At 60.2% G+C, this 20,734-nt stretch overlaps 2 protein-coding genes across 8 annotated transcripts in view; both read left to right on the forward strand.

Annotated features, from left to right (window-relative positions):
- The window catches only part of LOC118989508 (cadherin EGF LAG seven-pass G-type receptor 3-like), a 36,671-nt gene extending 18,776 nt beyond the window's left edge, over positions 1-17,895 (forward strand). The window contains exons 29-54 of one of the 7 annotated variants that reach the window (XM_037049800.1): positions 204-320; positions 422-570; positions 794-909; positions 1,226-1,384; positions 1,894-2,094; positions 2,668-3,556; positions 10,275-10,433; positions 10,517-10,656; positions 10,850-10,960; positions 11,517-11,680; positions 11,861-12,025; positions 12,100-12,252; positions 12,434-12,516; positions 12,600-12,747; positions 13,025-13,138; positions 13,256-13,333; positions 13,682-13,777; positions 13,870-13,976; positions 14,150-14,219; positions 15,080-15,172; positions 15,260-15,361; positions 15,722-15,814; positions 16,566-16,751; positions 16,968-17,022; positions 17,289-17,425; positions 17,628-17,895. In XM_037049800.1, coding sequence (XP_036905695.1) covers positions 204-320; positions 422-570; positions 794-909; positions 1,226-1,384; positions 1,894-2,094; positions 2,668-3,556; positions 10,275-10,433; positions 10,517-10,656; positions 10,850-10,960; positions 11,517-11,680; positions 11,861-12,025; positions 12,100-12,252; positions 12,434-12,516; positions 12,600-12,747; positions 13,025-13,138; positions 13,256-13,333; positions 13,682-13,777; positions 13,870-13,976; positions 14,150-14,219; positions 15,080-15,172; positions 15,260-15,361; positions 15,722-15,814; positions 16,566-16,751; positions 16,968-17,022; positions 17,289-17,425; positions 17,628-17,642 — 3,900 coding nt within the window. In that variant the 3' untranslated portion in view covers positions 17,643-17,895. The other 6 variants (XM_037049794.1, XM_037049796.1, XM_037049798.1 and 3 more) reach the window with 6 other exon arrangements.
- A 78-nt stretch (positions 17,896-17,973) lies between these two features.
- Positions 17,974-20,354, forward strand: TMEM89 (transmembrane protein 89). The gene is made up of 2 exons (XM_037049801.1): positions 17,974-19,808; positions 20,168-20,354. The coding sequence occupies exons 1-2, from the start codon at positions 19,515-19,517 to the stop codon at positions 20,351-20,353; spliced, it is 480 nt and encodes a 159-aa protein (XP_036905696.1). The 5' UTR covers positions 17,974-19,514; the 3' UTR covers position 20,354.
- Positions 20,355-20,734: the final 380 nt, after the last annotated feature.

Below are 20,734 nucleotides of genomic sequence, written 5' to 3' on the forward strand. Positions count from 1 at the left end.
CTAGACTGCCCTGTGTCGACACTGAGGCTCCTGACCCCTTGCCTGCTGGCTCCACTGACCTTTGCTCCCTCCAGTCACTCGGGCCCCTTGGACCTCTCACTGACTTGGCTGACCTTCTCTGTCTCCCCTACTGGGTCCCTGACTGACTCCTGATGGCCCCACTCTGCCTCACCTATCTCTCGCTGACCCTTGCTAACCTGCAGGGCCTGGCCGTGCTGCTGCTCTTCTGTGTCCTCAATGCAGATGCTCGGGCCGCCTGGGCACCGGCCTGCCTGGGTGGGAAGGCAGCGCCTGAGGAGGCTAGGCCGACGCCTGCGACGGTGAGGGGCTCTCAGGACTGGGGAGTCAGGCTGGGATCCCCAGGAGGCTGGGTGTTGACTCTTTGCCAGGGCTAGCTCATACCCTGTCCCTCACCCACCAGGGGCCTGGCGCTTATAATAACACGGCACTTTTCGAGGAGAGTGGCCTCATCCGCATCACCCTGGGCGCTTCCACCGTCTCCTCAGTGAGCAGTGCCCGGTCTGGCCGGACCCAGGACCAAGACAGCCAGCGGGGCCGTGGCTGCCTCAGGTGAGTGGAGGGGCCTCCTTGTGCTGGGGGCCGAGCTCAGACCCATCCCACTTTACCAGGGTGGGTGCCACCAGGTCCCGCGTTGGCCATCTGTGCCTCGGTTGCTGCCCGGCTGCAGCTGGAATGCCTCTGGAGCCACTCCCCAAATGCACACAGATGCCCAGCCTCCAAAGCACCCCATCGCATCCCTCTTTGACGGGGGGGGGGGCTCCTGCATTTCCAGGGACAATGTCCTGGTTCGACATGGCTCGGCTGCTGACCACACTGACCACAGCCTCCAGGTTCACACTGGCCCCACCGACCTGGACGTGGCCATGTTCCACCGAGACGCTGGTGGAGGTGGGGACCTGGGCCAGGGAAGAGGGAGGCAAAGGGTTGCTCCCCAGTGTCCTTTTCTTCTGCCCCAGGTTGGGAGCAGCAGCTGACCGCAGTGAGCCAGGCTTCCCTGGTCACTGCCCCAGGAGGCCCCCAGCCAGCCAGCTCTGGTTCTCCTGACAAATCCCAGCCCGTCTGTGTCTGTGTCCACTCCAAGCTCTCTGCGGTCCCCAGGGCCCCAGCCCTACCCTCCTTGCCGTAGCCACCCTAAGGTTCCCCTGAGTCCCTCCCCATCCCAACAGGCCGCCGTACCTTTCTCCTTCCAACCTCCCACCTCTAGGTGCTGACTCCGACTCTGACAGTGACTTGTCCCTGGAGGAGGAGAGGAGTCTGTCTATCCCATCCTCAGAAAGCGAGGACAACGGCCGGACACGGGGCCGTTTCCAGCGTCCCCTCCGCCGGGCGGCCCAAAGCGAGAGGCTCCTCACCCAGCCCAAAGGTGATGGGGCCTTCTGGCTGCGTGGGTGACCACAGGGCACCCTATATTCTACTTTGTTGTGACCCAGGGACCTACTGTCCCCTTGGGGTTCCTGGGACCAGGCTGTTGGGCACCTGGTGTCATCACTAGACCCCAGCACTCCCCCACCCCAACCCACTAGCAGGGTTCTGCTGGCTAGAGACCCAGGGACAGCCCAGGTGACAGGAGAGCAATGTCAGGGACGTTAAAGGGTGACATGTCACCCCTCCAGCCCTTGGTCTTCCCCGACGGGGTTCTGCTCTCAGCCATCGGGTGTCCCCTCCTCCGGTCTCTGTCCATGCCCCCAGCTGAGTGTGAGGGCCTGTTAGTGACCCCTCCCTGGATGGTTCTTTCAATCGCTGAGAGAGGCCTCCTGTGCTCAGTGGGAACAGCCAGGGTTGCAGGGCTCATTAGGGTCAAGGGTCACAGAGTCTGGTCACAGGGGCCAGGAGTCAACCCAGAGGCCCCTGTAACCTGTTCTGGCTCTGCAGATGTGGATGGCAATGACCTCCTGTCCTACTGGCCAGCCCTGGGGGAATGTGAGGCTGCTCCCTGTGCTCTGCAGACCTGGGGCTCCGAAAGGCGCCTGGGGCTGGACACCAGCAAGGATTCGGCCAACAACAACCAGCCAGACCTGGCGCTGACCAGTGGAGATGAGACCTCCCTGGGTCGGGCCCAGCGCCAGAGGAAAGGTACGATCCCAGACCTTAGACTGAACCTCAGGGACCCCAGGGGCCACCAAGCCTGACTCAGGCTATTTTATCCTCCTGATCCCAGACTGCTTCACAGGGATCCTGCAGCTCTGACACGGGGGCGGGGAGGTCTGCCCTTCTGCCCTTCTGCTCTGCAGCGCAGTCCCTGGGGACGCCCCATCATGGCTGGGGCACTGCCTGTCCCATGCCCTGGTCTGCCCCACAGCACCCCCAGGGGCTCCTCCTGCCCCCTCCTGGGGGGTTTTCTGCCCTTTGACCCCATCTGCAGCACCAGGACCTGGGGCTGTCTCTTGCCCCCAGCCAGGTAGTGGGGAGGTTTGCCCCTGCCTCTGCACGTGGGCCTGTCCTGCCCTGACCCAGGTGCTCACTGCCTCCCCACTCTGCCCTCTGCTCTGCTGCCTCTCTGGAATTGCCAGGAGCTGGCTCTGTCCCTCTCCAAGGGGTGTCTGGCCCCAACCCATGTCACGGAGATCCCAAGGCTGCCATGTTCCCAGGCCAGGGAGTTCTTGCCCACCCATACGCACACCCTGTCCCCTACTTGTCCCCCGACAGGCATCCTGAAGAACCGATTGCAGTGCCCACTGGTGCCACAGACCCGAGGTGGCCCTGAGTTGTCCTGGTGCCGGGCAGCCACCTTGGGTCACGGTGCCGTGCCGGCCGCCTCCTATGGTCGCATCTACGCTGGAGGGGGCACAGGTAGCCTTTCGCAGCCAGCCAGCCGCTACTCCTCCCGTGAACAGCTGGACATGCTTCTCCGGCGGCAACTGAGTCGTGAGCGACTGGAGGAGGCACCTGCCCCTGTTCTGTGCCCCCTGAGTCGGCCAGGTTCCCAGGAACACTTGGATGCTGTGCCAGGCCGCCTGGAGCCCAGGGGTCGGGGCAGCACCCTACCACGGAGACAGCCACCCAGGGACTACCCTCATGCCATGGCCAGCCGCTTCAGGTCGAGGGATGCGCTGGACCTAGGGGCACCCTGCGAGTGGTTGAGCACACTCCCTCCGCCCCACAATGCCCGGGACCTTGACCCACAGCCCCCACCTCTGCCCCTGTCTCCCCAGCGGCAACTCTCAAGGGACCCCCTCCTGCCATCCCGGCCCCTGGACTCTCTGTCCAGGAGATCGAACTCAGGGGAGCTGCTGGACCACATGCCTAGCCGGCACCCCTCCCGAGAAGGCCTCGGGCCACCCCCGCCACTGCTCAGAGTTCCGGAGGACCCTGTCAGTGCCCCCAGCCACGGCCCCTCCACAGAACAGCTGGACATCCTCTCCTCTATCCTCGCCTCCTTCAACTCCTCGGCTCTGTCCTCCTCTGTGCCGTCGTCGAGCACGCCCTCGGGCCCTCATACCACTGCCACGCCTTCTGCCACTGCCTCTGCGCTCGGGCCCTCCACACCACGCTCTGCCACGTCCCACAGTGTCTCGGAGCTGTCGCCAGACTCAGAGTAAGCAGGGTCCAGCTCATGGCCTCGTCAGCTTGGGGCAACCTCCTGCGCACTGCACTCTGCCCTGAGTTCTGCCACAGAGTGGGGGGTGGGTTGGCAGATGGCATGGGCTCCCCCAGCTCAGCACAGCCAGGGGGCCGCAGGCTTAGGGCAGAAATCTGGCAGGGAGTGGAGCTGCAATTAATAGGGGCTTTCTGGCTATGCTATTGGGTCAGCCACCCTCTCCTGCACCCCCTGGGCTACAGGGGAAAGTTAGATGCCATACCTTGCAAAGGGCTTGAGCTAGTGGCCAAGTGAGGGCAGGAGCCAAGGCTGAGGCGTGGAACGGGCAGGGAGGAGACAGAGTCCGCTCAGGAGGCCGTGCATCGGGGCAAGTGTGGGGCGAGGGCGAGTCAGCAGTAGTGCCAGGCTGAAGAGCTGGCTTGGACAGTACAGCATGCATCCACTTATTTATTTATTCAGTCAATGTTAACCTCCTCCTGCCTGTGGGCACTGTGGGTCTGGGCATACAGGGATTGAGGTGGGCCCTGGGGTGTCTGTGGGGCAGGGATGGCAGATATACCCAAGAAGCAGCCGCATACACAGGAGTTGGAGAGGGAGGGAAGGAACCAGGAGTTGCTAGGTCTCAGGAAGCCAGAAGGAGAATTGACTTTTTAAAAAAATATGTTTTATTTATGTATTTTTAGAGAGAGGGGAAGGGAAGGAGAAAGAGTGGGAGAGAAACATCAATGTGTGGTTGCCTCTCACATGCCCCCTACTGGGGACCTGGCCTGCAACCCAGGCACGTGCCCTGACTGGGAGTCGAACTGGCGACCCTTTGCTTCACAGGCTTGTGCTCAATCCACTGAGCTACACCAGCCAGGGCTGACTTTTAAGGAGGAGGAACAGCTAGGTCAGGCCCTGTGGAGGTCTGTGGGGTGAGGAGGCTTTGCAGGGAGGGGGACCTCAGTAGTGGGACAGCAGAGCCACAGAATCTTTTCAGAATTCGGGGAGAAGAAAGGAAGGAGAGGGAGGCAAGGGATTTGGGGGCCTGGTGCCAGGCTCTGGGAGGATGTGGGGGAGGGAGCAGAGGGAGCTGTGAGCACCAACTGGGGGCTCCTGCAGTGGAGCTGGGCACGGAGCAGGGTTTCAGGGTTTGGAGCCCCCTTGACAGCTCTGAGCCTCAGTTTCCCTATCTGTAAAGTGTGTCTGTATAACGAACTCTGAGGCGTAGAGGGTTTTATTTTTTAGATCTTTAAAAAGATTTTATTTATTTATTTTTAGAGAGGGGGAAGGGAGGAAGATAGAGAGGGACAGAAACATCAGTGTGTGGTTGCCTCTCACGTGGACCCCCCCACTAGGGACCTGGCCTGCAACCCAGGCATGTGCCCTGACTGGGAATCGAACTGTTGACCCTTTGGTTCTCAGGCTGGCACTCTATTCACTGAGCCACACCAGCCAGGGCAAGATGTGAAGATTTTTGAGACAAAAATCTGTCAAGTGCTTAACGTGGTGTCTGTACATAGTAGGTGCTTGCTTAGTGCTTAGGGAGAAGACAGAAGTGTCCAGCCAAGGACCCTCGATGGCGGGCCTGGGGGTCCAGGATGGGTTGAAGGGATTGGAGAACCCCAGAACGGGCATGAAGGGGCTAGGGACTGGGAGGCAAGGGTAATGGGGGAGGTGAGGGGCGGTGGCCAGGTCCTGTCTGGTGGCTGGAGTCCAGAGTCACCTGACTCACCGTCCCCTCAGCAACCAGCTTTGATCTCCTCATTGGACCCTGCAGAGTTCCCAGAAGTGAGGGCCACTCCTGAGGGGCAGACGGACGGGCAGGACCGCCGAGGAGCAGCTGAGGGCAGCAGAGGATGCGGGCTAACAGGAGACTCCAGGAGTCTGGGCTGATTCCAAGGCGGCGCCCAGCTTTCCCCCGTGGCTGCGCTCACTGCTGAGCTTCCACGCTCGTCTGTGAGCGTGTGAACGTGCGTGTAAGAGGTGTGCAGGGCCTGGGACTAAAGGGAGGGCTTTTATACCTTTTGTACCTTTGTAACCAGAGAGATATGCCTATGTTATTTTTCAGCTTTTCCGTTGCCTGGGGTTCTGAGGCTGGGCTGGGCGGGGGTGGGGGGCAGAAGGAAAGAGGTGCAGAATTTGGGCCCATCTGGGCTCCTGGCAAACCACGTGCTTTTTTTTCTCATCTTACTGGGGTAGATTCAGGCAAATGCTTCCTGGGACCCCAGGTTGACCTGAATATTGTCAGGGCCCAAAGTGCAGAATTGACTTTTGCTTTTTCTTGGATGCCCCGAGGGCCAAACTTCTGAGACTGGCGCTTGGTCTTGGAAACAAGGGTCCTCTGACCTCCTCACTGGGGGGTCGCTCAGCGTCCCCCCACTCCCCGTGGATGTGGATGTTTATTACGTGGAGTCCCTGCCACTTACTGCCTTATGACCTAGGACTGATGCTGTCGGCCCTGGTGGAGCAGCAGATGTCGTGTTTACAGAGCAAGGCTTCCTTTCTCCCACGGGGAGGGGTTCAGGCCTCGAATCAGACTTTCCTGCAGAGGGTGGACTCAGGGGTCTTTCTTCAGTCCCTGCTGTGAGCAGAAGTTGTCTGTGGTGCCATGTAAACCCCTAATACTGCCCCCAGGTAGAATTTACTCTGAAGGATGGGGTAGGAGGGAGAAGGGAGGGCAGGGATGGGGAATGGAAGGCACAGAATGTTTACAAGAACCTCCCTGGCCCCAGGCACCGGGGCTGCCACTGCTGGAAGTGACTCAGTTCCACCCCTCCGTGGCTCCCTCCTAAAGGGGAAAATGACTGTTAGGACCCTGTTCACAAAACTCTCGTTTTTATTACTTTGTCTGATGTCCAGAACTGGGGACTTTTACATTTTGTTACTTTGTTTACAGGTCAAGATTTAAAACATTTAAAAACTTTGTTTACAACTTAAACGTTTGAATTTTTACACTTTGTTTACAGTTGAGAATGTTTTCCACCCCTTTGTTTACAAGAGGAAGGTAGAAAAAGTGGGAGAGGGGCCGAAGATCCCACCTATGAGGCCCCGGGCCTGGCCACCTGGAGGGACTTCTGACCCCTAGCTCTCCCGGGCCAAAGGTCAGCCCTGAGCTCCCTGCTGAACAGCAGGCCCAGAAGCTCAAGAGTAGGCGCCCTCCTACCACTGGGAAAAGTGGTGTGTAGGGTTGTGTGTAGGGGGAGGGGTCTGTGCAGACCCCCCTCCCTCATGCATAGTCTTGGGAGGCAGTTTTCAAGATTACAATTCCTACTTTACTGACAGGTGCCAAATCCTGCCAGCCAGGACCTCAGCTCTCCTTAACCAGAACGATGCCCACCCTGCAAGGGGTTCAGGGGGCCCCTGCAGGGAGAGGGGGTTGTCCTCGCTGTGTCCTAGGTTCCATAGATGCCCCTGTCCAGGGTCACCCCTTCAGCCCTGTGGCCCCGTTTCCTGTCTGTGTAGATTGTTCCGTGAAGCCTCGCTCTGTTTTGGGAATAAACTTCTCTAGAAAATGGTTATTGCCTCTTTCGTTGGGTGCAGGAGGAAGGTGGCTGGGAATGATTCAAGCCAGGCTGACCTTTGGGAGAAACCTGAGCACTGCCTCCTCCTAGGAATGTTCAGCTATTTTTAGCCCATTTCACAGGAGGTTTGGATGGGGTTCCCATCCCTTTTGCCCTCAGTTCTGGCCTTTGACCTTGTGATTGAGGCCTGAAGTAGGAGCGCAGGTGCTGGGAGTAAGGTCCTGAGAGAAACCCCCTCCTTCTTCAAGGTGTTAGGATAGATAGCGAACCCAGGCAGAGAGGAGGAGGGAGACAGGGCTCACTACTGCGCTCAACAGGCCTGAGCCTGGTCGGTAAGACTGCCAGGCACTATGAAAATCATGAAAAAAACTGCCACAGCGCAGGAGGAGGGTAGCCCTTCAAATTGTGTGTATTGTTTCACAAGCTGGGAAAGAAAGTGTTTGAAACTGTGCATTAACCCCAAGATCTAGAGAAGGGAGGAAGAGGGGGAACCTAGAAGTTGGCTGCCAGCATGAAACCCCTAAAATCCCATTGGCCCGGACACCCAGACTAGCTGGGTGCCTGCTTACAACTTCGTGCTCAAGTGTATTTCACAAATAAACTTGCGCTCTCATTTCCACTATATGTGTTATTTCTCAACTGAAATCATCTCTTGCGAGTTAAGACAAGAACGGAGGAGGCGGAGCCCCATAACGCGGGTCTCCCCAGTGACAGAGGCAGCAGTGTGATGACTTCCTACTTCTTACAGGCTGCAGCCTTAACCCTCATTTGCCCTGGCCAGGGGTCAGACTAATTCTAGGAACTGTCCTTGCTAACCCTTCAGCCTGTTGACCACCCAGACCCCGAGTCACCAGCCTCTCAGATTTAGAGCCACTCAGGACATCTGCGTTCCTCAAGAAACCTCGAGCAAATGGTCCCTGCTGTGCTACTCGCGGGGAAGAGAATCAGCCTCATTTCAGGTCTGGGTGTCCAAAGTTGAAGGGAAGCTTTGGGCATCTGCTGTCTCAGCGACATGACCAGTCTGAGGGGAGAAGCCTAAGGGTGGCTTCCTCAAAGAAATGCCCCACGGACCCAGATACCCCACACGGAGGGCTAAGGCTCTGGTCACTAGCCGCACACATCCCTAGGCGTCCTGTCCTGCCTACTTGGGGGTTTTCCTTCCCCATCCCGTGGGGACCTTCCGCAAGGAAGTCAGGACCTGGTATCAGACCCATCCCACTCAGAAACCTGGGGCCGCGGATCCCAGTTCTGCAGGTTCACCAGGCTCAGGCAGGAGAGCCGGGAAAGAAAGGGTTAAGTCTAAAATCTTTCTCCTCTTGGCGCGCCCCGCCCCCGAGACCGACGCCGAGGCCCCGCCCAAGCAGGTTGATTGGCCCAAGTCTGAGACCAGGCCTCAGTCTCAGCCCCGCCTTCGGGTCCTTAGCGGACCCCGGCCGGAGCTGTTAGAACCGCTGGCCCCCGCGGCAGCGCGCCCGCCATGGGGTTGTCAGAAGCGTCGGGGTGAGTGCACAGCGCGGCCCGGGACCCCGGTGTCCAGGGGGCACGGGCCGCCGCTCGGCCCTCGTGCAGGCGCCCGGCTTGGGTTAGCTCGGAAAGAGTACCGCTAAGTCTGGAGCAGCCATTTCCCGCCTGGATCGCTTTGGTTCACTGCTTTGCTGACTTTCTGCTGGCGACTGCCCAACCGCGGCGGGAAGGAGGATGGTCAGAGTCGGTGCGACCCCAGACCCTGAGCGCTGTGGGGAAGGCAGCTCAAGAGCTGCTTGGCGGCTAGTTAGGGGCAGCAGGGAGGCGGCTAAGGGCGGAGGGGCCTCGGCCTTGGAGGTGCGCCGGTGGGGCGCGTTGGTGCCGGAGGTCGCTGCAAGGGAGACCGTAACGAGGGCCTGAGTCCACTCAGCTGTACTACTTACTGGTCCGGGGATGCGCGCTGGTATTCTGGCCACTGTGCTCTCCCTGAGGGAGGGGCCGAGGCTCTTAGCCCCGCCCCACAAGCTCGGGTCTGGCTAAGGTAGGGGAGACCTGAACCACTCCACCCAGGAGGAGGGGTTAGGGACTCGGTTATCTGCGAGACCGAGGTGCCAAGTCCGTGTGGATCTTTGCACCACTCCACTCGCCTCCCACCGGGACACCCAGTGTAGAGGCCTTACCCAGGTGAGTTCCTGCTCCTTGGGTGGGACCCTCCTGCTACAGATCGGAACTTTCCTGATGGGTGAGAGCTTTCTCAGTGGGGCGGGGCTGGGGGGGCCGCTTTCCTCCAGGTGAGATGACCCCTGTGAGATCCCAGGTGGGAACTTCGCCCAGATGAGAGCTTCCCTTAGGTGGGATAGTACCCTCCAGACCACAACTTTCCTGGCAGGTGAAAACTTCCTCAGTCGGTGAAAGCATCTGGCCGCATATAGCTAGCTCTCTCTCCTAGTTACTGTTTCCAGGACAGGACGGCTTCTCCCCAGGTGAGAGCTTCCCCCAGATCTCCTATTCCCAAGTGAGATCACCCACCACTACAGGTGGGAGCCTCTGGGCGGACCAGAGATTCCCCCTGGGGAAAGAACCTACCTGGCGGTGAAAACTTTCCTGTCAGGTGGGAGCTTCCCTTTCCAGATGGAAGCCTGTCCCTCCAGGTGAGACCCCTTTCTCTCCAGGTGAGAGCCTGGCTTTCCCAAATTGGGCTGAGCTTGTCTACAACCTGGCCTCTGGGGCTGGAGATGCAGGGGCAATCTTAGCCCCAGTACCTTCCTTCCCTTAGAGGAGAGGGGCTCATCTGAAGAGGGGTGTGCCTGGAGAACCGGACTGCTGGTTTGCTGGGTCCTTCCTTGCCTGTCAGCCAGCACTGGGTTCATGGGGCAGCTGTTCAAGGACTCAGCCTGGACAGAGACTGGCTGGGGGAGACCGCGGGGCTCAGGGAAGGAGGCTGGAGGGGCAGTCGGGCTGAGCTGGGCTGGTAGAACACTCGGGGCTGAGCAGCCACCCCGAGGGCTGGGAGTGTGTACTGTACTCATCCTGCTGTCTCTTGGTTGGGACTTTGGTCCAGCAAGAGGTTTCCACTAGCCGAAGTTCAGGTACTACCCCTACCTGAGCGTAGGGCCAGCTAGAGTCTGGAGCTACCTAGGTCTTGGGGTCTAGAAAATTCGGGTGGGTGACTCTCTGTCCAGTTGGGGAGGTGTGGGGGAGGTTGGGCCATGGGTGCCCTCACTGTGTCTCTGGTCTCACCACCCTAGACCAAGGGACACACAGGTGCTACTGGCCTCAAGAGAAACCATGGAGCTGAAGAGGCCAGACTTCTGCATGGAGCGGCCACTGTTGAACCAGGAACAGCTAGAGGCGCTGGGGCACTGGGGCCCGGCCCCTGGGACCCTCCAGTGGCGAACCTGGTTACAGTAAGGCTCAGGAGGGGGGGCTGGGGGGACCCTGGCAGGACTTAGGCAGCCCCTGTCCTTAATATTGACACTCGCCTGCCCAGGTGCTCCCGTGCTCGGGCCCGAGCCCTGCTGCTCAGATACCTCCCGGTTTTGGCATGGCTACCCCGGTACCCTGTGCGTGACTGGCTTCTGGGGGACGTGTTGTCTGGCCTGAGTGTGGCCATTATGCAGCTCCCACAGGGTGAGTCACCCCTGACACAGAGGCTGTGCCTTCAGCCTTTGGGTAGTGACCTTGGCCTTGAGATCTCCCTCAAGAGAACCCTGAATCCATGACCCCTGTCCCCTGTAACTATGGTCCATGAGCTGGTGCTGGGATTTCCTCATCCTTTCAAGGGCCAGCCTCCAAGCCCATATTGCTGCCATTCCTCCTCCAGGCCTGGCCTACGCTCTCCTGGCTGGACTGCCCCCAGTGTTTGGCCTCTATAGCTCCTTCTACCCTGTCTTTGTCTACTTCCTGTTTGGCACTTCCCGGCACATCTCTGTGGGTGAGTGGAGCCAGACCCAGCCTGTCAGGAGGATACCCACATCTCCCATGGAGTACAGGGTGAGGGTGGACTGAGCAGGGCAAGGGAACCTAGGAAAGAGGGGAGCATTGGTGCAGGGCACTGGGAGACTCCCCCAGGGGTCCTTCCCAGGCTGGACTAGGCCTCTGAGCAAGGGGCCACAGACTCAGGGACCTAGAGGTCCTGGCCACAGGAGGACGTGGGTGGGTGAAGCAACGTGAGGGGCCCAGGACTTGGCATGGGCCTGACAGCTTGAGCCAGGCTGTGGCTCCTTCTCGGTTCCACCTTTTGTGCGGGCAGTGGCCCTGAGCCAATGCACACAGGTAGGGCGGGGCAGGTGATGCAGGGCCTACATTGCTAGCTGCCCCGGGAGCCCTTGAACCCAGGTTTCCCCCCGTGACCGCTGGTGTTGCTTCTACTGCATGGCGCAGTCTGAGGATATTTGTCCCGAATTGAGGTCTCCTGGGCTCTCCCTTATGACCGGGGCTCCAGGGTAGGACAGTGTCCTCTCCCCTTCAGACCTGCCCTGTCCCTACAGGCACCTTTGCTGTCATGTCTGTGATGGTGGGCAGTGTGACAGAATCCCTGGCCCCGGATGAGGACTTTTTGCAGGCCCCGAACTCCACAGTTAATACGACGGCCAGAGATGACACCCGGGTGCAGCTGGCCTCCACGCTCAGTGTTCTGGTCGGCCTGTTCCAGGTATGGAGCAGCTGGGAATGTGTGCCTCCCCTCCCCCCCCCACCAAACCCGCTGCCACCTCCTTAGTGTCTGACCATGATCGTCCTCATCACGCCTGCCTCTGGTCCCTCTTGCCCTTGGCCCTGGTTCAGCCACCCCTGGGCCCCCTGTCTCCCCTGACTGCTCCTGGCCAATCCACAGGTGGGGCTGGGCCTGGGCCACTTTGGCTTTGTTGTCACCTACCTGTCAGAGCCTCTGGTCCGAGGCTACACCACCGCCGCGTCCGTGCAGGTCTTTGTCTCGCAGCTCAAGTATGTGTTTGGCCTCCATCTGAGCAGTTTCTCTGGACCACTGTCCCTCATCTATGTGAGTGAGGGCAGGAGAAGGGATGGGGGGTGGGCACCGTGACCTGGAGTGCTGGTTGTGACCCCCGTCCTCAGACAGTGCTGGAGGTCTGCTGGAAGCTGCCCCAGAGCCTGGTTGGCACTGTGGTCACCGCAGTTGTGGCAGGAGTGGTGCTCATGGCGATAAAGCTGTTGAATGACAAGCTGCGGCGACATCTGCCCCTGCCGCTCCCTGGAGAACTGCTCACGGTTCGCATTCTAGGGGGCAGGGTTTAGGGGCAAGTGCGGCTCTGTCCCTGTGGGCATCCCCTGGGCACTTCAGGGCCAGGTGGGGTGGGCACGGGTGAGAGTTCCTGGGGGTGAGGAGACCGGGCAGAAAGCCCCTGGGTCAGCATCTTCCTCCCTCCTCCGACTCTCGCCTCTCCCGCAGCTCATCGGGGCCACAGGCATCTCCTATGGCGTGGGCCTGAAGCACAGATTCGGGGTGGATATCGTGGGCAACATCCCTATAGGGTGAGCTCTGGCCCGTGGAGGTCAGGGAAGGTTGGGCAGCTTGGGCTGCTGCCTTCCTTTGGCCTCACAGATGCCCCTCACAGGTTGGTAGCGCCCGTGGCCCCCAGCCCCCAGTTGTTCACCAAGCTGGTGGGAAACGCCTTCGCCATCGCTGTAGTTGGGTTCGCCATTGCCATCTCGCTGGGGAAGATCTTCGCCCTGAGGCATGGCTACCGGGTGGATGGCAACCAGGTCTGGGGGATGGGACGTGGGGCGTGTGGGGGTAGCCTGGTGCACAGGCGACCTCAGGGCCTGGGAGGGTGGCATACCAGGGGGACATGGGGGCAGCAAACAGGTGTGCTGGGACCGTGTGGGGACTGAGGGTGGGAGAGCAGCAGGACGCTTGGGACAGCTTGTCTTTGGGGCCACTGAGGAGGGGCGGAGGTTGGGGGTGTGCAGGTCGAGACAGAGGGGCACAGTGACCAGCCACTGCTAGTGACATCTCCTCACAGCTGTGCTCCCCCACCAGGAGCTGGTGGCCCTAGGCCTCTGTAACCTCATCGGGGGCATCTTCCAGTGTTTCCCCGTGAGCTGCTCCATGTCTCGGAGCCTGGTCCAGGAGAGCACCGGGGGCAACACACAGGTGGGCTTCTGGCATGGGTGGGCCTGGGCTTCTGCACACACAGGTGGCTTGACCGAGCTGTGCCCCCCGCTCAGTGCCCCTGTCTCCCCACTCCCCTGTCCCACTCCTACCCTTCAGGTGGCTGGAGCTATCTCCTCCCTCTTCATCCTCATCATCATCGTCAAACTTGGTGAATTCTTCCAAAACCTGCCCAAGGTGAGCCAGCTCCCACCTCCACCCCACCCCAGACAGGCTTGAGGGCCTTGGCCAAGCCAAGGGCTCAGATCAGTCTGTCAGGTGACGTGTGAGGGGCAGGGATACAAGATCATGCGCTGTTTTTCAAGGCTGTGATCTTCGGGGGTGAGATTTGGAATCAAAGGTCAAAGTTTCAAAACTTTTAGAGTCAGATATAAGTTGTCAAGTTCAGGGGGTGAGTGGTAGTTAGTGTCTGTTTGTGGTTATTATGCCCAAGTGCTTGGGGTCAGTCTGACTCATGCCTGGGGGGCATCAGGGTGTCAGCATCTGGGACCCCTCAGCAGCCCCGTGACCCTCCTGCCATCACAGGCAGTCCTGGCAGCCGTCATCATTGTGAACCTGAAGGGCATGCTGATGCAGTTTGGGGACATCCGCTCCTTCTGGAAGGCAAACCGCATGGATCTGGTGAGAGGCCTGGGAGCCCAAGGGCTGGGGTGGGGATCTCCAGCCCCAGGGGCCTCACTAGGCCTCATTGACCACTGCCCTTCTGTTTTTAGCTCATCTGGCTGGTGACCTTCGTGGCCACCACCCTGCTGAACCTGGACCTGGGCCTGGCCGCGGCAGTAGCCTTCTCCCTGCTGCTCGTGGTGGTCCGCACGCAGCTGTGAGTCTCCCCTCAAAGCCGCACCCCCCCCCGCAATTCCAGCTGGTGATGGGTGAGATCCACACTGGCTCCCCCCTGTTTCCCACATCTGGGGGTGATCCCAGGCTTCTGGTTCCTTCTCATTGCCCCCTCCTCCTGTACATTCCCCTCACTCACTCTCAGTCTGTCCACAGGCCCCACTACTCTGTTCTGGGGCAGGTTCCAGACACAGATGTTTACAGAGACGTGGCAGAGTACCTGGAGGTGAGCAGCGGGGGCTGAGCAGGAAACAGGTGTGGAGGGGGCAGCGCGGAGGCACAATGGGCCTTTGTCGGTCCCTTCCACACCTGAGAGGGACACTTATGTCTTTGGAATTTCAAGGGAGGAAGTTGGATCTACAACTCCCACTCAGATTATGAGGGGCTAGGATGGGCCAGAGGACGAGTGGACAGAGATGGACCTGGTGACCTGGGGAGGCGTCTCTGGGAGCCAGCAGTACAAGTCCTATGCTGCAGAGCGCCCCCCGGGTGGGGGATGTGTGAGGGGCAGGATCCTGAGGCACCAGGGTGTCAGGAAAGCTTGTTTTTTTTTTAATCTGATGAAGTCATTAAATCTGTCATTCACTGATCTCCTGAGAAGTCCCATAACAAGTGCTGGGAACAGAGATGGGGGCTCTGGGAAAAAACAAGCCCATTCCCCCTGACATGGAGCCTTGAAGGCTGAGCACAGTACGATCAGGCAGAGTGGGGGGAGGGTATGATGGGAGGATGAGCAGCTCAGCTGGGTGGAAAGGGAGGGATGGGGGTGGGAGGCACAAAGTGCAGGCCTGAACACTGAGCAAAGTCTTTGCACGCCCAGGAGGAGGCCCGAGTGCCACTGACACCTTGCCTGGGTAGTAGCAGGAGGGCAGGGGAGACAGGGCGGAGGGCTGCAGATGTGCTGGAGGAAGCCTGTCGGGCAGATGAGGGCCCGAGCAGAGTGGGAGCAGGATGGGGAGTCAAGATGACCCGCGCTATAGGCTGGGCCCCTGCCGGCTGGGGAGCAGAGTGCTGGGGGTGGGCACTGGGCACACGGGAGGAAGGACAGGAGAACAAGATGCCGCCCCCACCCTGACCCATCCCCAGGCGAGGGAGGTCCCAGGCGTGAAGGTCTTCCGCTCCTCAGCCACCATGTACTTCGCCAATGCTGAGCTCTACAGTGACACGCTAAAGCAGAAGGTGAGGCCTGGGGTCCCCAGGGTCAGTGTCAGGAGGTCCCTCGCCTCCCCAAATACCCACAGCCCCTACCCTGACGTTTGTCTCTAGTGCGGAGTGGACGTTGACCGCCTCATCTCCCAGAAGAAGAAGCTGCTCAGGAAGCAGGAGCTGAAGCTGAAGAACCTGCAGAAGGAGCAGCTCCGGACACAGGCAGGGGTCCCCCTGGGCCAGTGACTCCTGCCCCACCCCAGCCCCTGTCCTGCAGCTCCCTGTGTCCAGCCTCCTCCCGGCCTCCTGGGCTCCTGACTCCCCACACCCTTTCTCCCTGCTCATTCCCTGTCGGTGGCGTTTTGCTTTTCTCCCACCTCCGAGCTGCGGGGACAGCACGAACCACCACAGTCCTCTTCCATTTGCGGCTGTTCCCAAAGGCTTCGGCCTGGCTCAGGTCCCGAGCTCCGGTTCCTGGCCCACCAACTGCCCAAAGCCAGAGGTCAAGACCAGGCCTGCCAGGCACAGCTGCTGTGTGGCAGCTGGGACGACTCTTTCCTGTCCTCTCCTTCCCCTGCCTAGGCTGCTGCTTCCAAGGGCACGTCCATTTTTATCAATGTCAACACTAGTGACAGAGACATCAAGAGAAACAACGTGGAGGGCTCCAAGGCCAAGGTGAGGCTGGAGGCGGTGGAGGTGGGACAGGCCCCACCTCCATGAGCTGCAGGGATGTGCGTGCCCCGACACATCCCGTGAGGAAAGCCACGGACCTTTGTGTCGGTGGCCTGGAGAATGGGGCGATGGATCAGACACTGTGGAGGGATCTCTAGCAATATGCTGTAGAACTCCGCTGTGGCTTCCTGTCTGTGACCTGAGGTCTTGATGAAGGACTTGAATTTGTAGAGTCTGCAGGACCCCACAGTCTCTGCTTTTGGGCAGAGGGGAAGGCATTGGGTGTTGGGGGAGAAACGTGGGATCGAAGGGACGCCAAGCTCCACTGGAGATGCAGGCGGGGCGCCGAGGTGTCCGTGCACGCAGGGCCGCACGTGTGTCTTCCTGTCTGTCCCTCAGCCCCCTTCCTGCTCTGCCCCAGCTGACTGAGGCCGGGGCACGGTCTCCCAGGGCACTCCTTCTAAAGTGCCCCTGTTGAGCCTGGACCCAGGATGTAACAGCAGGACGTTTGTGCCTAGGTGTCCTCTCCCGTGTGTCCCTCAGTGTCCCTCCTGCCTGCATGCAGGAGGCTCCCCATGCCCATGTCCCTGTGTGTCCCCTGCAGGCCCCATGTTTGTGGGTGTTTGTATGCCTGTCCCACACCTGACCCCGAGTGTCCCTGCCTGTCTGTGCGCAGTCCCTGCTTCACCCACTCCTGGGCAGCCCCTGTCTGCTTTCCCAGCATCTCATGGACAAGTGCTGTCTGCTTTCCCAGCAGGTGAGCGCAGGGAATGACCTGGAGGACACAGCAGCCAGCGGTCAAGAAGATGCCGATGCCAAGGCCTCAGACCAGTCCACACTGGAGGCTCTGGGCCTGCCTCAGCCAGACTTCCACAGCCTTGTCCTGGACCTGAGCTCCCTGTCCTTTGTGGATACCGTGTGTCTCAAGAGCCTGAAGAACGTAAGGGGCTGGGGGCACCCTTACAAAGGCGCTCGGGGAGGCCACAGTTCTCAAGCCCCTACCCTGACCTCATCACTTGCTCTGAGCGCCCTCTGAGCCTTCAGACCCCCAAACCTGCTGAATTTCTCCCCTAAACTCTCTTCCCCCAGCCTGCCAGGGTCTCCCCGCCCCAGCCCCTGAGCCTCCCTCTAAAGCAGGCCCCCTTTTCTGCTGCAGATATTCCGAGACTTCCGGGAGATCGAGGTGGAGGTGTACTTGGCCGCCTGCCACAGTACGTGGGACAGGGACCAGGAGAGTGGTTTGCGGGGAGCATGGGGTTCTCCTGGCCAAGGAGTCCGCCAGGAAAAAGTCTTTCTCTGAAACTGGAGGTCAGAGGTCTCCTGGGAGGTGGGGGTCAAAAGTCAAGAGTACTTAGGCCTTATTAGCTGTCGCCTCAGGGGGAAGCCTTGGAGGCATGATCAGAGTATCATGCTGGTGACTGGAACTGGGGTTCCCAGTGGCTCTCGGAGTCAGGAGAGACCCGCTTTTCGCCGACAGCTCCTGTGGTCACCCAGCTTGAGGCGGGGCACTTCTTCGATGCGTCCATCACTAAGCAGCACCTCTTTGCCTCTGTGCACGATGCTGTCATCTTTGCCCTCCAACACCCGAGGTCCAACCAAGTCAGCCCTGTTTTGGTGAGCTGACCTCTTGTCCTTACCCTGACCCCAGCTCCAGGAAGCCCCCACTCTGCCTGGGTGCCTCTAACCCCAGTGGACCCACTGCCTTCCCCTGGTGCCTTTAGGTGAACCTGCTCCCAGGGCAGAGGTTGCTGTCGAGGGGAGGGCTGGTATGTGCCCTTGGTAACTGCTCAGAACCTCCCCTCGTCTGCCCACTCAGGTCACCAAACTCTGACCATGCTGCCACCCTGCCTGAGACTGCCTACCTCTGGAGCTTGTGACGGGGCACCTGTGAGAACCCCTGTGCTGCCTCCACTTGTCACCCAGGAGTCCCCTTTGTACATACACACACATACACAGACAACTCAGGGATGGAGATCCTGGGATTCCAAGTGCAGTGCTGGAGGCCTGGGTTGGGGCACTGGCCAGGGCAGGGGTGGGGGAGCATGCGTGTTTTCCACTTCAGGAATAAAGACTCATTTGCCTGACAGCAGGCTCTGCTGTGGCTTGGTAGAGGTCGGAGGGGGTTGGGGGCACAGCCCTGGCTCCTGGCCCATCTCATGCTCCAAAGTGGGAACTTGAGCTAAAAGTTGGGGGCAGGCGGCAGGGGCAGTGAGAGTATACAGTAGGCAGGACAGGTGTGGGGCCAGGTCCAGGTGGGGACACACAGGTTCAAGTTTCTCCCCACCCACACACAGTCCTCAGCACCTGGATCTCGGTTGTGAAGTGCACAGTTGGAATCAGCAGCTTCTCAGGAATGGTCTGGTCTCAGGAATGACAGGCAGGGGGGGGCAGGGCAGGTGCCACTGGAGGGGGAGGGTGGCAAGAACTGCCCTTAGCGGCCAGCTGAGGTGTTCGAAGGTGCTCAAAGGTGCTGCTGGTCCACATTTAGAAGTAGAGCCCACATGACTGATTTACTTGGGAAGATGCCTCTGTGTATTACTAGGTCACCTGGGCTTGGCAGGTCACTGCCAGCTGAGAAGTACGTGCCGATCTCTGCCGCAAAACAGCATCTGGCCGTGTGGCCCCGTGGGCATCAGCCGGCTTTCTGGCCAGAGATACTCTGAGTGATTGGCGGGTGGGAGGCCCTGAACCCCACTGGGCCTGGGGTGTCCTCACCAGGAGAGCAGGAATAAAAACAGTACCCGCCTCCTGTGTTACTCAACTAGCATTCAGTGAGGAAATGCCACACAGAGTGCTGGGGCGGCGCTTGGGCCAGTGGACGGGGGCTGCGCCGCCCTCCAAGTCACTGAGGCACCTTGTCTGCTCTGTTTCCAGCTCAGTGTGGTCAGTGCCACCCCCAGAACCTCAGCCCAGGAAATCATGGCTTTTGTCTACTCTGTCACCCTGTGTCCTGGCACCGAGGACCGTGCCAGGTACCAGGAACAGTGAGTGTGACACATGGCAGCACTTGGCAAATATTGGTCGAGTGAAGCTTATGTGCTGGAGTGGGGACAGACTTCTAACAAGAGATTGCAGCTTCTTAGAAAGGCTTTGAAAAAAAATGAACAGGGTCACTCAGGGAGAAGTGACCTTGCTGCCCAAGAGGATCATGGGAGGGAAGCCGGGGTGGTGGAGAACACCAGCTGTGAGAAGGGCCTTTCTAGGTGTGAAGGACAGGACCCCTGCTGTTGGGAATGCTGTTTTCCGGAACATGGACAGGTGGGGCGGGCGGGAGGGGAGGCCTTGCAGGCCAGGGTGGGCCTTGGGCCTTATTCCAAGGGGGAGCCCCACACTGTGGAGCACTCACTCTACTTCCATGTGTGTGTGGAAGTGCATGTCCCGCAGGCTGGCCATAGGGGTCAGTGAGCTCTGCTGGACAGCAGCATTGGGGTGGTAGGGTGAGGATTTTAGGGGGTGGGTGTTAGGTGTGGGGCACGGCAGGGGAAAGGAGGTGGCCCTTCAGTCCTGGGCCCCGAGCCTGCCAGCCATCCTCCCAGGCCTGGAACTGTACCCACCACCATGCTCCACCACGTTTTCTGGCCAGGCTGTCCTTGCCGAGAGGCCTGGGGCCCTGCTGGAACCCGCAGCCCCTGCCAGGCCTGCCGCAGGGGGAGGAGTGTTCCCCTGTTGCCAGGCAACGGGTTCCGAGGCTCCCACTGCAGCCATGCTGGGCGCTCCGTGCTTCCTGCTCTTGCTGCTCCTGCTGGCAATGTCGGCTCCCTCCCAGGCCTGGTCTCGGCCCCTGTGGTACCAGGTGGGCCTGGACTTGCAGCCCTGGGGGTGCCAGCCAAACAGCCCGGAGGGGTGTGGGACCAGCCTGGGCTGCCCCAGCCACTGGATGGGCCTGGGGGTGAACCCCATCTACCCCGTGGCGGGCTTCACGCTCACCACCACCATGATGCTGGTGATCAGCCGCAAGGTGCTCCAGAGGCGGCGCTCACAGGGCATCCAGAGTGAGGTGAGCACAGCTCTGCGCTGCCCCCCCAGCCCCCTCCCTCCACAGCCCACCCATCCTCCTGCCCACGTCTGCGGGGCTCCTGCTGCCCCACCCCCACCACTCACACCCCACAGTCCCTACATATGTCCACACCCATCAGCCCCTGACCACACCCCATGGCCAGCACCCTGCCCCCTCTGTCTCCCCTCGGCGCCCGTTCCGCACCCTGCCCCACGGGCCCCATGCCACTGTAGCCCACAGATCCTCCGTCAGCCTGACTCCTCCTTCCCGGCCCCTTCTCCGTAGCTCCATTGCTGCCACACATCACACTTCCTCCCTGTCCCTCTGCTCTTGCTCCTGTCCCTTGGTCCTGTCCTCAGCACCCGGAGGTGACCACGGATGTCTCTGGACCCTGTAAACAGCGGACCCCGATCTCAGACCACGCCATACTCCTCACCGTCCTGCACATGCTGGATGCCCTGCTGGCCCAAATCCAGGGCCACCTACAGCATCTAGCCACTCAGCAGCCAGTGCAAATAAAGGGGACTCCCACCCTGAGTGGGTGACCTAACATATGCCTCTCTTTGCCTGGCGGCCAACTGGGGTGGGGATGGCCCAAGGCGCCGGGCCAGGCTTGCACCTGTGTGTCTGTTCTCCCAGGCCAATGTGGACCCTGTATACCCTTTCTACCTGTAGAACCCACACACCTGTTGAGGCCTCGCTGCCCACGATGGGTGGGGCCCAGGCTGGCTCACACTGCTCCACCGCCCTCTACCAACTGACTCCTCCTCCCTGTGGACTTCACCAAGAAATACAACTGCTATTCTGGGGTTCCTCAGGGCCCCTCAGTGGGGTGGGAGGAGACTTGACCATCGGGCTGGACTTGGGTAGTCCAGGGAGGGATACCCGGAGGCGAGAACCTGAACTGGGGAGGTGAGCCCTGGCTG

The sequence above is a fragment of the Sturnira hondurensis genome, unplaced genomic scaffold (assembly GCF_014824575.4).
Source record: "Sturnira hondurensis isolate 20B ecotype Veracruz unplaced genomic scaffold, ASM1482457v3 Scaffold0006496, whole genome shotgun sequence".
Taxonomy (NCBI): domain Eukaryota; kingdom Metazoa; phylum Chordata; class Mammalia; order Chiroptera; family Phyllostomidae; genus Sturnira; species Sturnira hondurensis.